We start from the raw sequence: 17,386 nt of genomic DNA, 5'->3' as shown, positions 1-17,386 counted from the left end.
TGCAGAGCTTTATTTAAGGATAGTGTGACACAACGCTCTGTTACTCTGCCTGTGCCTCTGAATGTGCCTGTTTCTGAAGTTTACTTTCTCTAATAATGCAAGCATTAGCCTTAGTGCCTTGTCCATATTCTAATTTGGATCCTATGTTTTTGCAGTTTCATTGGAATCAGTATTCATCATTCCTGCTCTTGAACCGTGAGACAGTTTTGTAGCAAGTTACTCAACAGTTGCTGAATTTTATGGGGGATGGCTGCACATTAATTGCAGTTGAAAAGAAGAAAGAGCCTAACGTGCTTCCAACGTTGTTTTGCTAGCTGCCTATATAATTGTTTTATATGTTTCTGAAGAAGAAACATGGTCTGTATGCCACCAATGTACAGTTATTTCATATTACAATTTTGTGTCCAATCTAATTTAAAAAACATTGCATTGTGTTATGGAGGAGCTGGTAACTGCCTCTCTATTTAGGCTGCCAAATACTTTGTATTATTCTAAAGAATTATTTCACTCTTTTTTTTTTTTCCCCTGATAAATTCTCAGACCAGTGGTATTAGCTGCAGGATGTTGATATTTGGCAGAGAAAACAGCCTGAAGCTATAAATGTGACTTTTCTGTATAGAGAGGATCCTTCACTCTCATGAAATTCTTCCAGTTTTTGCTGAGCTGTATCTTGTCAAAAATGACCATTTCCCTTTCCCCAGGGAGCAAAAAACTTTAATTTTTTTCAGAAAAATAATTGTTCCTTATTAAAACAATACTTGAACTGAGGTGTGTGTAGCAAAATCAAGTAGCCAGAAGTGAGGTAAGCACCAGATTTATGTACTCCGGAGAGCTTGAGCTTGTAATGCAATGAATTAACACTTAGTTCATTGGGAGTTTGATGTGCTGAGTGATGAGCCACTTGGCTCAGAAATGGCAGTTGTGCTTTGAACCCAGCAACATCGGTTCCCTTCTTGTTTAAGGGGTATCATGTGTCAAGGGCCTCTCTGGCTGCTTTTCATTCATGGGGTCAGGGCCAGAAAATAAGTCAGCTGAGAGAGAAGAAAAGCAGCTCCAGTTTTCTGATTCTTTCTGATTTCTTTGCAGGCCGAGTTTTGATGGGATATAAAGAACTGACATCCCACAAACTTTGCACGATAATGAATTCCTGCCTCTGCTTTGCATGTGCTGAAGGACAGTGGCGAAGATAGGGGTGATGATAGAAGATAGAAGAGCTGGGAGGGAAGATGGCTTTAGGCTCCAGAAAGTTATCTACTTGCCCTCAGCTGCAAGAACAGTACTGTTATGTTGCCTTAACAACTGTGGAAAAGATTGAAGTCACTGATGTTACTGGGATGAGAGAAACGGAGAGAAAGAGGCAGAAGTTAAGTACTTTGTATTCACAGTTTTATCCACTAACTGCATGTATGAACAAAACAGACATTCAAAAAATAATTTAAAAAAAAAGGGCATTATAAAGGACATTTACCTTTCATGGAACTCTTAAAATATTGGTGCTTCTCTTTGGTAGCATTAAAGCTGTGTTGAGCACTGGAGATAAGGTAGAAGAGAGTTTCTATTTATGGAGTTTCGAAATCTCTCTCCTGTGTTCCATTCTTTCCATTTTCTTCTCGTCTAATAAAGTTTTAATTCTTGTTTATATCATTGTTTGTTGTCATGGAGATATCCAAAGGCTTTGAATATAGAATGATTATGGTTTTATTGTGGAGAGATGAAGAAAGTGGAAAAAAGACTTCAAGGGAGAGATCTCCCATTTAAAAATGATGCATCTCCAACAATTCACAGAAAAGCAAATGCAGTTTTTTATTATATCCAGGGGCAGAAGATGTTTTGATTTTTATTATAAATGTATTTTAAGAACAGAAGGTAGCATCTGTTGCATGCTTTCAAAGGTTGCGATTTAGCAACTATCATCAGCGAGTAGCGTTGATGAAATAGCGGTAATCCAACTTAGTAACATAAAACTCAGAACGTGCTCAAATGGCTTTACAGTGGTTTATATGGCAGTAAACATCTGCAAGCAGACTTCAAAACAGTGCTAGTTAATTAATCAGCAAAGCTGTGCTCTAACACCACTAATTCAGAGGCATCTGTTTTAGACTCAGCTTCTCGCCGTGTTTCAGCTCCTTGTGCCGCCAGGTCACACCCCGGGCATTAACGTCCCTCTTCGTTCGGCTTGGTCACCAAGTGGAGAGAGAACACGGTGCATCGGCCACAGGTATGTTTACTCTGGGTTAAAAGTACAGAGTGTTTATTAAATAATTTCTAGCATGAGAGTAGTAAGAGACGTATCCTGCGTTTTTTAAATATCATTGGACGTTCTTTCTAAAGAACTGCAGGTTTTGACTCAAAGCTGTCCTGGCTTTGGATGGAGATGTTCTCCTGACTTACAGGTGTTTATTAATATCCCTTATGATTTGAGTTCTGTTAGTGCCAGAACATGCAGGATGGGATTGCATAGTTAGTTATCCCCGGTCATACTTTCTTGCTGATCCTTCTATCTCATGTTAAATGGGGAGTGATAACTTGGCTCAATTCACCAGCAAATCTGCAGTTAATCCACTTTGTCTTCACCCAGTAGTTATATGGGCTAAATACCTGTGACTCAATACAAATTGAGAATAATATGAGCTGAAGAATTCACAATCAGACAAAATCAAAAGTATCTTGAAGAGGAATTTGTGCCTTGGATTCTATTGTCTTTAAATTGCTGGTTTCTGAACAGCAGTTTGAACACCTTTGGCTTCTCTAATGCTTGCTAATGCTGTGAGTGTTACATACATGACGTGTTCCGTGCAAAAGTGTTACGTGCATCAAAGACAAGGAGTGTGATTTATGTTAACTCTGGTAGAACAGCCCATGAAAATGGGAAGCTGCTTAAACTGACAGGCTTCTGCCATAAGCTGCAGCCCCGTCTCACTGACCACAAGCAGTGTGACAGCATTTCTGTCACAACCCAGCATCCCAACTCGATGCCACCTCTAAAACTTTCAGAAGAAATTAATGGAAATGTCTATATAGGTTCGGATTATGAATGTCTCAAGAAAAGGTGTGCTATCACAAAACAGCAGTGATGTGATGGTCAGGCAGTTAACTGTAGTACCCTGGTAATCAGAGGAAAATTAATGATTTTTAACATGTGACACAGCACGCAATTTCTGTCTGTTAATACAGAGAAAAGTTATGGAGAGCCAAATTTTGGATGATTCTGATGAAAATTGCTATAAACTTCCATGTAACTCTACATGAAAAAAGCTCCAACCTGTGAAAATTGGATCAAACCCAACGACATCCTATTCTATCTTCAGTTTCTGCCACTGAATGGCACAAGGTGCCTTGGAGGAGTGAATGAGATCTTGTCTCAGTGTGCTTATTTATGTTGTATTGACCGTTACATTCAGTCTTTTCTTAGACCCTAATATGTAGATGTAATCTGAAAACTAAAATTATGGATCTCAAAATCTCAGTGTCTGAATCAGGCTTTTTAACTCTTTGCATGGAGTACAACAAATGCATCCCTGATGCTGCTTGGGCAGTGAATACTGCTGCAATACAAACAGTAATAATTACATTTACTAAGGCAAAGAGAGGCAAAAAATAGAAGCCCGTTTCTATGAAGTAATGAAAGGTACAATAAAAGCCAGTTAGCTGGCATGTCCTCTTTCCCATGGAAACACCAGAAAAGAGAGAACCCTCTGCTGAAATAAAAGCAATTCCCATGAAAGGAATAATTTCTTTTTAAAACCTGTGGGCATCCATGCAATTTGGGGCTGTGGTCACGGGGGCTGCTCCTCCCAGGTGATGGCATACTGGTTCCAGTGGGGCCCGGTGTGGATGGGGACAGCCGCACACACAGACCTACTCGTCTGATTACCGAGGCTTGAGGCGTGCCCATCTATTCCAGACAAAGCCTAAACCAAACACTGGGCTAAACGTATTTAGATTATGAGTCCGTTCGGGAGGGAAGCATCCTTTTGTTAATCACGTAGATGTGCAGTGCTTAAACCAGCGATGGGGGGGGTCTGCCAGAGCCCAGTACAGTGAGAATAAGATAATATTGGGCACTGCTAAGAGAAGGCGATGTCAAAAGGAGAAACACAGAGGCGGAACAGCTCTTGGGGGTGGCTAAGGTGGGGGCAATGTTGCTGGGGGTTTCCCAGCTGCAGCACGTTGCTGCTGCTCTGGCCGTAGCCTTTCTCTGCGTGTGCAGGTCAAAACCACCCCCTCTCCTACCTCAGGGCTGGGGGTCAGGTAAGATGATGCCTTCAGGTCTTGTTGAGTTTCCAGGGTTCGCTTGGGTTTCGTACCCTTTTTTGGTTGGAGCAAATTTTAGAAGTGGAGCGAATAGACCAAACAATACCCCGCGTTCGCTTCTGGGGCTGGGAGTGCATTGGTTTTCAACATCGAGGCTCTCCAGTTTACTGCTGCTTTACAACATCTGTGTAAATGGTCCTTGTCCCTCTGAATTCAATATATCTTCTACTGTAGTCTGGCAATGGGTAAGGATCAGATTTTTCCTACTAAATAGATTTCCCAGTGCTTAAATAATTGCCAAAGCCCAGAAACATGAGAAGAACCTCAAGGAAAGTGCTCAGCGTTTTGTAGTCTCTGGTCATGAGATCATTTTCAGTGATTTCTTCAGTGTACTGCTTCTGATGCTGTTCAGCAGCTAGGGTCTGGAAGCCAGTTATAAGGCATTACACAATATGGCTTTGCTCAAAGGTTTGCATCATGTCCTTTGCATTGCAACTGTTTGTGGCATTTAATGGATTATAACTGATGCCAACCAATGCCAGAGAAATGATTTCAGACAAGGTTGTTTTTACGGAAGCCATAGGATGACACCAATAATCACTGCATGACTAAGTAACTATTTACTAAAAATGTTTTATATAAAATGCATGTAGAAAAATTACAATATTTACATGTTACCACGACCAACATCCACAAATAAAAATTTGCTACATTCGCCATTCAACATAGTGAGATGAAAAGTATGATTCAGGGTGCAAATGTACAAACAGACGTTGCTGTATCTTTCCATTCATCTTCAAATGTGTCCTGTCTGATATTGCTTGATAATCTACCTCCAAGATAATATCTGGCAAGCATGCCTTTGGATTATTCAGAACTAAAATACGATTATTTGGTGTGATCCCTGTTGCGATATGCTCTGCATGCAGAGACCAAGAATATGTACATTAGATAAAAAACGGAAGGTAATGCCAGGGAGCATTCCCCAAGAGACAGCAGGCATGGTGTTATATATTGATTGTTGAGGAGAGAACATGGAGCAAAAAATATCTGCGTGTAATAGTTTCTCTTAGCATCAGCTGCAAGTTTGTGGAGTCCCCCATGGTTTCCTTCCAGTCCTTTCTAGCAGCCACGACTCCTAATAGTTTCTCTTAGCATCAGCTGCAAGTTTGTGGAGTCCCCCATGGTTTCCTTCCAGTCCTTTCTAGCAGCCACGACTCCTACGTTACACAATCGGTTCTTAGCCATAGGGAGGGTTTCTGACTCTAAGCTGCCACCAGTAAATCCAAAATACTTTTTTCACAGTTCAAATAAATGTTCTTTCAAATAAGCTCCTAAAATAACATTTAAAAAAACCAGTAACTTTAAAATATAATAAATCGCTAAAAATCCTCTCAAACCTGATAACATGGGTCAATCCTGCGCTGAGATTGAAGAACCCAGTCCATTTGCATGGAGAACCTACAAAAGTCATTTCTCCAATATAGAAGACATCCAGATATGTAGGGAATGGCTTTGTTCTCCCTAGCCTTTTCTGGCAGGCAGAAAATTTCTGAATTAAATAGTGAAATCAGAAAGAAAACTGCAAAAACATTGTCTGTTCTCTGTTGAAACAGATGATTCGAGAATGAGGTGAACCAAAGCATTCCAGTAAATGATGAAGCAGCTCACGTATTTGATTACCACTGAAAATAGTATGTATGATGCTCTGTTAAAATAGCAGGCAAAAGTTAAAACTCATCCTTTTAGGCTTCCAGCAGCGTGTTTCTTTGCCCTAACCTGTCAAAAGGAGGGTATTCCTGAAATTCTACTCTTGCTGCTCAAACACAGGTATTTAAGTGAACCAACGTACCTGCTTTTCTGAATGACAAAATAAATGCAGGGGCTTGTGTCTATTCATTTCCTCTTGTTGACAAAAGAGTAAGATGAACGATACATGTTTGCTCATAAGGCCCATATGCAAGGGCTGTACAGTGATTTAATTACCAGACTGTGGAAGTGAATGTGAGGGTTCCCACGGCAACCTTAGTGTATTAAAAAAAATGGACCACCAGACTTTCTCCTGGCATCGTTCTGTTGACGTAAAGTAACATTTGCAGAACAACTGTCTTCCTTTCCCTCCAATCTTTTTTCACTTTCACTTGCTTTTCCCCACTGTTTTCTCTGAACCTGGGCAAAACACATTCATGGTGCAAACTGCTATCACTCCACTGACAATGCTGCAGATGTGCTGATTTATGCTACCTGACTTCTGCTGTGGATCTAGCCCACACAGCTTATGCTTGCAAAACTTTTTTTCCTTTTTTTTTTTTTTTACTATAAAATAGTCCTACTCGTAAGGTTAAAAAATATAGTGGCCAGTTTTAAAAAAAATTATGGTTTAAAAAAATTATGAAAATTTTCCACCCATTCCTAAAAATAAAATAAAAATTAAAACAGCATTACCTAAATTGCAGCTCTTATTTATGTATGGATAGTTGTGTGTTTTCCTTAAAATATTAGTCATCAGGGTGTGTTTTTCTGCATTACATCCTACCAAATACAGGCCAGTACAAATAAACATCGAAGAACCATGTCATGCTTAATTTGTGGCAAATGTCTAATAGAATTCAGTATTTACAGAAAAACACCTTTTTTCTGGAGCAGGTACTTGCTGTCAACAAGTGTAACAGTACCTACATTACTGAACCTATTGGAAGCCTGGTGAAATCTTTGCAGCACAGCAATTAAGTAAATAGGCACTATCATAATGTGATCAAAATACTGATTGATTTCAAAACCTCTTCTGTGCCATTTCAGCAGCTGTTTTTATGTACAATATCCTGATTAAGACAGACTAATGTGTTTACTCAAGCCATGATCCTGAAAAATGCTTAAGCACATATTTAATTTCAAGCATGTAAACACCCTGCTTTAGTCAGACTGTTTGTGTGCTTAAAACTAATTAGGTGCTTAAGTGCTTTGTTAGATAAGATGAAGATGTGCAGTTTGGGTTTCTGACGGCCTTTCACTTCTGTAAAATTCGGATTCAAACAAAAACTCCCAAGAGTAATTCCACGGGCATCTGGGAAGCAGCACTTGCGAAGGCTCCTTACAGGAGCTGAGATACTCAAGATGGGGTCCCAATGGAGACCACGAATAAAATTTGATGTCCAGCCTCAGCCTTGAGTAACCGGACCCGGAGCATCCTCCATCCCACCTGCCACGGCTGAGCCAGCGTGGAGCATCCCTGCGGAGGTGGTGGCGAGCCCTTCCCTGCCTGGGGTTCTGGCCGAAGGTATCATCTGTGGCGTGTGAAATCCTCGCACGTCCCCAGCCTGGCTGGGCAGCGAGCCATGGTGCCCGTGCCCGCACACAGCATCGCCATCCGCAGCTGCAGCCAGCTGCTGCTACCCCTTCCTGGCTGGTGGGAGAGTATTCGGCACGGCTGGACCTCGCGCTGAGCGAGCTGAGAAAGGGGAGTCTGGTATTGTCAGTATTGCTACAGTGTTTGCTTATTATCCCCTATTTCATAGAATTTTAAGCTGGTCCTGACTATGAAAACTGGTTCATTTGGAGCGTGATTTTCATCTTTTAACTGATCATAAAGGCTCCAAAAAAACTTGCTTCTTTGTCCATGTCGACTATGTCACCGTTACTGACGGAGACAAAAATCCTGTCCTCTCTTTTCAGCTGAAACACACCACCTTGGTAGATGGAGTAAAGTCCATATTCTGCCTTTTTAGACCAGCAGCTTGTTCTTGCACTTTTCATGAGCAAAATGGGCTCTGGGTAATTTGTCAGTTTGTAAACGTACTGGACAAGCTGTTTGGGGTTCCTGATTGGTGCCAACAAATCTGAATCCTCATTCTCGTTTTCACGGAAACGAAAATAAGTTTGCGAGTAGATGTAATAGAACCCGGTTTGGGGTATCACTAACTCGCCATTTCTCAGCTCCACGTTGTACAGGAAAGAGTGGCCTTTCCTTGACGATTCCCAGTTGCTTATTTTTTGTCCGTTCCCTCTTCTGGGCGAGGAATCTACTTGAGAAAAAAAGAGAAAATGTTAAATTAAAAGCCAGGCAGTGAAGCCAGGTGTCTGCTAGTCAAGGAGTCTGGTTTTTAACAACGACTCCCAGCGACTCATTAGGTCCATTCTCAAAACAATTTGAAAGTCCAGAAGTCAGTTGTTTAGCTCTATGTGGGAATTCACATGAACTACTTTTATTTTTAATTTTTGTGCTCCCAGGTAAGAGGAAAATCACCATGTTGTAACTTCTTAGTAACAAAGTTAAAATATCCATTTGTGTCTGATATCCTCTAAAGCTGTAGAAACCCTACCAAGCCTTTCATTAATATGGCCTGAATGTCAAGTCTCTCCTGTCTCTGTCTCGCATTTCTAATAGGTCTGTCACCATAGCAGCTGGGACTTACATAACTAACAGAACGAAATTAAAGGAAAGAAAAGAGAAAAACTTAACATTAGGAAAAAGGATATTTACTTTTTTCCCCCTAATGAAGGTTCCAGGAGAAAAGCTAGTGAGGTACCCAGAGGGAGTGGGCTTTCTCCCTGTTCTGCAAGAATTTGCTGAAAAAAACATTGTCTGCGACAAGACGACTTTTTTGTGATTTGTTTCTTACTGCTAACTCAATGCGAGTATTAAAAAGTGTATGTAAGCACCAGGCTAGCAATGACAGAGTAAGTTCTGTGACCTTTAACTGTTTCTAAAGGTTTTTCCTTACTGCGTGGGGACAGGGAACTCTTCCTATTGCTGTTGCCCGTCAGATGCGCCGCGATCCTGTTGACGGGACTGCGCGGTGGCTGCTGCCCGTCGGTGTGTGACAGCGTCAGGCCTCTGTCAGCTAAGGTAAGACCAGAAAAGGAACCGCACGTTAAAAGCAAGAAAAGCACGTCTTTCCCATTTGACCTGATTTTAAGGAATAGGTATGTCGTGTGGGCGTGGCACTTCGGGACGTGGTTTAATGGGCATGGTGGGTTGGGTTGGGGTTGGACTTGATGATCTTAAAGGCCTTTTCCAACCTTAGTGATTCTGTGATTCTGTGTGATTCTTTTTAATTGACTACATCATAAGAATGCTATATATTGGCTAATAAGGCTCAAATGTCTCTTTCGCTCTTGCTCTCCTTGAAATGTCTTTATATGCCTCTTTGTTCCCCTTTCTCTCCTCTCCCCACCCCAAAATTACCAATAGACAACTTTAAGTAACCCATAGTACCAAATTTTCACATTCATGATCTGTATCTTTTATGGCTAAGTATTCATAACCTTTCCTCTGAATTTCCACTTGGAGGTTGTAATGCTTTCGCTCAACGTGCTTAGAGGTGTACGAGCTTCAGCAGAGCTATTCCTTACTCGATCTATGCATACAGCAGTTCAGTGCTGCTTGGTCCCAGGAGAGCAGACTGTTTAAATGTCCCCGTAACACTGTGGGACTGAGGTCTAGAAGCTCAGTCCTCTGCATCCACCTTGGTTACCTTGCTCTAGCCACTTGATCATATTTCTAGCTCCCGAAAATGTGCCTTCTAGTAATAAGTAATCATTTTTCAATTACTTGCTGCCAGTACAAGATCTTAGTCAATATTTTCTGCACTTTTAAAAAATTGAGTCACTACACATCAGGTGCCACTAGCAGCTCCTTTTTGCCACAGATAATAAAATTATTATAATACCGTTGACTGTGGATATGTTTTCCTCGTAGCTTCTCGACATCATCTGCCAACAAACACAGAGAAAACTAATTAGTTTGTCAGCAGAAGCTGACAGATGCAGGAAAAAGACACTCCCTTCTCAAACTCATGAATAAAGGGTATTCTGGATTTGATCAACACGCAAATCAGAAAAGGCCTATTAATTTGTTGTACTAAGTTTACATCTTTCATGTAACAAAATGTGTGGGAAAATGTTTTCAAGAGAGCTCAGCCATCCGGGCTTCAAGCCTATTGGAAAATTTGACCCTCACGCTTTTCTCAAATAAGAGATACAGTGTACAAGCATCAGCTTCCATTTGCAGAATACTTGCCAGTGTGCACTGCTTTGGGATCTTAGCTCCAAGAAATCAAATTTCATTTTCTTTTTATACCTCTACCTATCTATCCATCCAAGCTCTTAAGCCAGCATATCTTAGTTCGTCCATTCCCCTTCTTTATAACCATTTGCTGACTGCTGAAACGAACTAGTTGTTTGGTTACCGACGGTGGTGCAGCTGCAGCAAGCTGATGATGGTTTGAGATGATTTACCTCAGTGCTAACGTGGGCCCTGTATTGCCACTTACTGATGTTTTCTGCCCTGCCACATTTCTATTTATCTATCTATCCACCCATCTATATTATTATGATTATTATCATCATCATTTATTATTTCTGGCACCGACGCTATCTTTTTTTAAGCCATCAGGGAGCTAGTAGGTATATTAGATGTATAAATGTCCAGCAAATAAAACAGTATTTTCTTTATGCAGAAGTTCAAGGACTTCACTGGCAGAACTTCCACCAAAGAAGCCAAGACCTCTGAATACCAATAGAGGATCTAATTTTGGACTGCAAAATTTGCCAGGTAAGTTTCAGCCAGAAGTGAAATTTTATGGATGAGCTTTATTTATGTGCTGGAGATGGGATTTTGAAAACCATTCCAGAAGATTTTAGCCTTTCTGATTTTTCAGCCAGGCTTGTTTTCTTGTCTGTAGCCAAAATTATGTGTATTGTGCGTAAGTCACGCAGGAGGTGGTGTTCTCTGAATGGTGAGCTGGGAAGGTGCTGTGCCCGATACTGTGTGCTCACTCGCTCTTTCCTCTCCTCATGCATCACACAGCTCATGACCAGACCATTCCTCAGGCACCTTTTTATATCTCCCCATGCTACGTTTCATCTCATTTTCTCATGCCAGTCTCGCTGTGTTTCCAAAGAGGGAGTGATACCTCTGCTAGCACTATGGTCTGTATGGTCAGGTAGAAAACAAGCTTGAGTCAAGCATTTCTACCCTAAGGTATTTCAGACAAGTCAACCTATCACTGAAATTCACTTAGTAAACTGATTTTCTTTGCTTTATTATTTCCTGAATGTAGTGAAATCACTGTCATGGGGTTTTCTTTGCTTCAGTGCAAGCACGCTGCAGCTGAAGCTGCGGCTTGACTATTGCTTTGCAATAAAACAATCCGAGAGCCCCCCTTTATTCTGCTGTTAAGATTCTTTGAATAGTAATACCACCAAGCGCCACTGTTTCAGCATGTCAGTTCCCAAATACCTTTTTAATTAACTTTCCCAGGTGCCACTTTACTTGCCAGCAGGGATCAGCCGCTCTGTCTTCGCTTTCAGTTAGATCCAAGTTTTGGATGAAATTTCCGATTTCCTCCCCGGTGAGACAAGCAATGCCGCTCTTGGAGTACGTGTCCCGGAGCTGCAGCAGAAGGGAAAGCCAGGATTTTTCACCTGTGATGTCCTCGCAGATGTTCAGCTGTGGTATGTCACTAAATTCACTACGCTTAGGATCATGCTTTCTTTTTGTTAAAGCATTTGCTAGTATGGTGCAAGTTATGACTACAGAGGCAGCACGAGTAATTAATCCTGATTTTACATATTTATTTAATTATGATGGCATACCCAATACGCAAAAATATACTTCCATTATCTCCATGGACATAAATTTGGTATCTAGCACTCAGCTAAATAAGCTTTGTGAAAATTCAATACCCAAATCATTAACATTGTGCATTCCTTAGTTTCTCTAGTTCTGCATTAAAACATTTCTTTCGCACAAGGGATTTTTCTTCACAAATTATTGAGGATGAAATCAAACACTAGACCCCAAAGGTATTTTCCATTCTGTCTTTTCAGCCAATGAATTGGCTGAAATTACAATCCAGGCTTTCACTGGTCTATATCCGTACCCTATCCTCCCCATATCCAGTTTGGGGTCTCTCTGTAACTCTATTTGACCTAATAGTCCAGAACAAAGTCCAGACAACAGAAACGACATTTGGTTCCAAATAAAATTATAATGCTGAATGCTTGTGACATGGGCCTATGTCTATAGCCTCTACTCATGGAGAAAGCACATTTTCTTCTGATAACAAGAAGCGAGTTTGAAGAGAGCATCAAAACTCCTGTTGGCTCCAAGGGAACCTGACTGGGAGAGTTTGTATCATAGCGGAAAGCTCTTCCCAAGCCCCGCTGCATCCGCAGGGCGAGGCAGCACACACAACTCCAGCTGGCGCTGTTGTTTAATGTACCAGCACGTAACATGTAGGAGCACATAACCTGCGCTGCCTGCAGCGAACCCCAGCCGAGATCAGCCCCTGTTTGCTTTTGCTTTGAACTCGGCTGCTGCTGCATCAGCTATAAAGACTGGTAAGGCTTGTTGTGCCAGCAAAGTACTACAGGGACTTGGAAGAAACAGCAATCAGCAATAAATATGCAAAGCATTCAGATGGATTTCTTGTAACACTTAATGTCACTCTTCTATGATAAAGAAGTTTGGTTTGCTAAACAGATACATTTATTCTGCACGTAGCAGTTGCAGCTGTCCTTGAGAATGGGGTATTGAAAGCAACAAATGGAGTCACCTCCTCCCTCACACTCCATGCTTTTCCTGCCTCTTAGAAAACAAAGGCGTTTAGGAAGAGATTTCATGCTCCAGGAGGATTAGGAGAATTCACCCACGCTACTCTGGCCGTCCTGCCGGCTTCAGCAGCACCTTCAGTCTGCAGCAGCAGACTCTACTGCACTTCATCTAATACTTGAAACGATTCTGTACTTTGTAGGCACCAAAGCGAAATGGGGCCACCACTATAAGTGTTTGTGAAGGTTTCTCTGTCCTTGCTGATAGGTACAGTGATATTCTTAAATCAGGTTTCTTGTTTCAAGAACTCACTTTAAGTGATTAAAATTATGTGATTAAGGTAAAAACGCACTTAAAACTAAGGGCTCTGACAGATTTAACTATACTAGCTTCTGTAACAAAGTAGTTTGAGTTTTTAAAAAAAAGTATGTGAGCAGATGAGACATTAGTTTATTCTCTTACCAGATCTGCTACAGCTCCCCTCCGAGCTTTGCTCTCCAACCTGGAAGCAAACAGTCCTGCGCTTCTGCCCTTTCCTTACCTGGCATACTTTTCCCCCAAACAGCTTTACTATCCTGGCACTGGAACAGTATTTTGCACGCATTTTGAAACCCTCAGGGAATGCAACCTTGTCTCAGCGCCGTATGGTACTGAAGGACTGGTATTTCTGTTACTGGTAGTTCTGATCGGTAGGGAAGGCAAGGCATTGGGGTGTTGTAAGACTTACTCAAATGAGGTTTATCTGCAGCACTGCAGTTTTTGAGGACAGAAGTCCCGCAGGAACGCTATCTTGTAAAGCTTCCCTCCTATTCCAGGAGTAGTGAGTGGAGTATGTTTTCAAAACAGAAGGAAGTCTGAGGATATTTTCCTTGCAGCCCTGTATCCTGAAGCATAGTGAACTTTATTGTGCTCATGTCTCAGTACTTCCTCCCATAGCAAAACTGTTAAACAAATGGTCATATTCATAGTCCTACTAAGATTACTACAGCTGTAGAGAAAAAAACCCTGCTAGTTATACATTATTCTTTCTGTAAAGATAAGAATACCTGCAGTCTGTGCAGCCATAGTAACTTGGTGAAGGTGTAGAAATGCAGATGTTGTGAACAACAAAGGGAAGAAAAATGGGCAGACAAAAAAAATCACAGTTTTTCTTTTGAGACTTATTCTACGTGCACCATGTGGATGTGGGGTGGCAGACTGTGTCTCTAGATAAGCTTTTTCCTTGTTTAGTGTGCACCAGATGGCACATGCAATAATATGTGCTTAAGGTACCTCCTCCAGAGCCAGCAACCTTACTCTGTAGCCCAGCAGAACTTCAGTGTGGGCAGATTTGGCTTTTCACACCACAAGCAGGCTTGTTACTTTTCAGAAACAGCGAGTTGTATTTTGGGCAAGTATCACTAGGTGTGGTTGTGTCCCAGGTGTATATTTGAATAAAAGGAAGGGAAAGATAAGTGTGGTTACTAATTACTTAGATTGGCAAGCTTGTTAGCAAAGGACTCTGAACTGTATGCATGAAGAGACAAGAATGCATTTATATATTTTTCTTCATTATCAGTATTACATAACCAATTTCATAAAATCCCCCATTTCACCAAAGATGGGAGAGCCAGAGCTATAAACTTAGCAGGAAGATCTGTTTTATACATTTCCAAAATACGAGCATTGGCTTATATTGTAGAATACCGTATACCCTTTAACGTTTGCTTCAGAGAGGACTCTGACATCTCAGAAGATTCCACCTATTAAATTTGATGGGGAACAAATGCGTAGGTAACATGAGAAAGTATTGCATAAATGCAAAATATTAAGTTTGTAACTATAGCACGCTTACCTGCAGTTAGGTTTACCTTTGTGCCATGGAGAGCGACATACTGGTACAACTTACAGCAGGGTAAGGAAATTTTGGGCAAGGCACTCAGGGAAACCCTGAGTACCGGGGGGGTCAATGAAAAGCGGGACCGCACACATAAAGGCTTGCGGGACTATAAAATGAATGTAGTTTTCTTGCAACGCCAATGACCTTTGGCAGGAAGAGGAAAGAGGCAAGCAGCAGCTGGCAGGCTCGAAGGGGGCTGTAAGGAGACCAAAGCATCTAGACTATACACTGGGTATTTTACAAGTCATTCTGAGGAATTCAGTGGGGTTTGCTGTCTGGGTGAAGTTCCTTCGGGATTAGTCACTGTCTTAAAACTACGTATGTTCCTAGAGGAGGCATTTAAAAGGCACCTCAGCTTTTCTCAGTCTTTTTTTTTTCCACGGTGACTGCGTCCACCCGCCGCTGCCCGGGGCGGCTCTCGCAGGACGCGGAGCGCCACGGCCGTTCCCGCAGTGCTGACGGGCACCCCCGGGGAGGCGATAGCACGTTCGGCGCTCTGAGGAAAAGCACGTTTGCTACCTCGCTGCAAAACCGCGTAACTTCTTTAAACCCCCCCCCAAACCAGAAACTTTTTAATTGTTCTTGCCTTCAGCCCCGTCCGCTGCGAGCACACCCCGGGAAGCTCAGACAAAGGGGCAGGCGCACAGGCAGGGAAGCTCTTTGTCTGGGGAGCGCCGGGGAGGGCTCTGCTCTCCTGCGGAACGAACACTCGTGAGCTGCCCCTGCAGCTCCGCTCGCAGCGCGGGCGTCTGTCCGTCCTTCCCTTTCCTGGCCCAAACCAAAGGCAGAGCGCGGGGTCCCCCCGGGAGCCTGCCCCCACCAACCTGTTGGAGCTCGTTGGTGAAGTAGAGGAAGGTGACGGCCACGCAGACGCACTGCAGGAGCACGGCGGCGACGAGCACGGCCCCGCAGGTCTGCCCCGGGCTGGGACCGGCCGCGGGCAGCATCATGGCCGGGCAGGGCTCGCCCGAGGCAGCGCTGCGCCGCTCGCTCGGCAGGCTTTTCCCTCCGGGGGAGGAGCGGGCCGCGCCGCGCCGGGCCGGGCCGGGCTGGGCTGGGCTGGGGGCCCACCCGCCGCTGTCCCGCGGCGAAGTGCGGCCTCCGGCAGCCCGGCCGCTGCACAGCCCGCCCCGGCTGCCCGCCCCCCCGGCAGCCCCGGCCCCGCCGTGGCGAGCGCAGCGGGCGGGACCCCGCCTCCCCCCGCCCCGTCCCGTCCCGCCGAGCCGGGCGGCTGCCGCCGTGGCGGGTGGGGGGGGGGGGGTGCGGGTCCCGCTGCTGCCTGGCCCCCGCTGAAGTGGGGGTCGTTTGTCAGCCGTCACGCCGCAGGGCTTTTCTGAGCAACCTTTCCGAGCCACCTCCAGCGGGGAGTGGTGCAGAGAGGGCTGTTTTAAAGAGGTGAAGGCTGTGGTTAGGAGTGCGGAGAAGCCCAGAGCTCCCCGACTCCCAGCCGCGTTACCCTTCTCTGTAGCTCCTCCGGCAGAGCTGGTGCATGGCAGGGAGATAGATGCCGATAGCCGCCCCCCGTGCCCTGAGCTCCAGCCCCTGCTGCCATTGCAACCTCTCGGGCAGCACGCCTGCTCCCCGGGCTGACACGCTTCATGCCACGGTGTATGAGCGCCAGGTACATTCCGGGCTTTCTTTGCCTGAAGTCACTTTTGGGGTGGGTGGGTTGGTTGGTTGGTTTTCAAACCTCTAAGAGTCCTTCTTGCAAACTTTTCTCCAAACTGTTGAGCCCAGATGGACGTTTTCCGAAGGCATGCGCATGGTTTAGGATGTGTCCATTGCCTTTCACTGGGGTTTTGATACCTTCACCTTGCACAGACTGCAGATTATAAGCAACTTCATCATTATCCGCAGATCCTTTAAAATCAGCAGAGGTTTGGTCTGCTGACAGTGCAGCCCTGGAAAACTGGGATTTCAAATCCAAGTGCAGGGACTTCACAGAATGACAGAATCGTTAAGGTTGGAAAATATCTGTAAGATCATCAAGTCCAACCATCAGCCCAACACCACCACGCCTTGAGTTAGTTCTCTTGCACACTGTTGCTGCAGAGCAGTACGAAATTTTGGCGCCTGCCCGACAGCCATAACCCGAGTGCCAGGGTGCGGGCGGGAGTTACCAGTACAATTACAGGGCAAAATTAAACCAAAGATCTCTTCATCTCTCCTGACTATCCAGCAGATCTTTAGAAGATGTAACTGCATTGTATTCAACCATTTACAGGGAAATTGTTTTTTCTTCCATGACAATGTAGCAAAATGATCCCTGAATTCCTGTTTAACGTGGCAGCAGGCAGTTTATTTGTCTGGCTCTGTAGCACTCAATCTGTGTGCCAAAACAGTTCAAATCTGTGTAATTCCAACACATATGTCAGATGGGAAGGATTAACATTTTCTTGAAAGTGAGCTCATGATCTCCTCCTATGACTTCTCAGCAAAGTAAATGTGACATTTTGGGCTCCTGCTTTGCAGCATCCCGGCCCCTTTCTGAGTGGGGCTAGTGGGACTCCCATTCGCTTTTACTTAATGCAAAGTAGCTCTTTGCATCAGCTTCAGAACAGGAGTTTCTTACAGATTTTAGCACATGCACCAAAGAATCCTACAAAAGAACCTGCCTCCATCGTACTTCGTTTATCATGGTTCACAAATTCCTTATACAGACGTTTCATCTGAGGGAGTCGCGTGAAGAGTCAACGAAA

General features: G+C 43.7%; 1 protein-coding gene across 2 annotated transcripts; it reads right to left on the bottom strand.

Annotated features, from left to right (window-relative positions):
* Positions 1 to 6,557: 6,557 nt before the first annotated feature.
* TNFSF10 (TNF superfamily member 10) lies at positions 6,558 to 15,634 on the bottom strand. Of its 2 annotated transcripts, none has more exons than XM_059822591.1 (5): positions 15,512 to 15,634; positions 11,495 to 11,647; positions 9,924 to 9,966; positions 8,976 to 9,095; positions 6,558 to 8,276 (listed from the first exon to the last, which is right to left on the bottom strand). In XM_059822591.1, exons 1-5 carry the CDS (start codon positions 15,632 to 15,634, stop codon positions 7,828 to 7,830), a joined length of 888 nt encoding a protein of 295 aa, XP_059678574.1. In that variant the 3' UTR covers positions 6,558 to 7,827. The 2 variants fall into 2 exon arrangements, with proteins under 2 accessions (XP_059678574.1, XP_059678576.1); XM_059822593.1 differs by having other exon boundaries at positions 6,558 to 8,273.
* Positions 15,635 to 17,386: the final 1,752 nt, after the last annotated feature.

This window comes from Gavia stellata, chromosome 11, assembly GCF_030936135.1.
Source record: "Gavia stellata isolate bGavSte3 chromosome 11, bGavSte3.hap2, whole genome shotgun sequence".
Lineage (NCBI taxonomy): Eukaryota > Metazoa > Chordata > Aves > Gaviiformes > Gaviidae > Gavia > Gavia stellata.
The sequence above is the reverse complement of the archived record's forward strand: the minus strand, read 5'-3'. Positions and strand labels throughout refer to the sequence as shown.

What these genes read in the sequence shown, in the direction of transcription:
- TNFSF10 (XM_059822591.1), bottom strand. Translation starts at nt 15,634, where the DNA reads ATGCTGCCCGCGGCCGGTCCCAGCCCGGGGCAGACCTGCGGGGCCGTG. An exon ending in AAACATATCCACAGTCAACG is followed by an intron (nt 9,096 to 9,923) that starts GTATTATAATAA and finishes GTCTTACCTTAG; the next exon opens with CTGACAGAGGCCTGACGCTG. An exon ending in GAGTTCCCTGTCCCCACGCA is followed by an intron (nt 8,277 to 8,975) that starts GTAAGGAAAAAC and finishes TTTTTTCTCAAG; the next exon opens with TAGATTCCTCGCCCAGAAGA.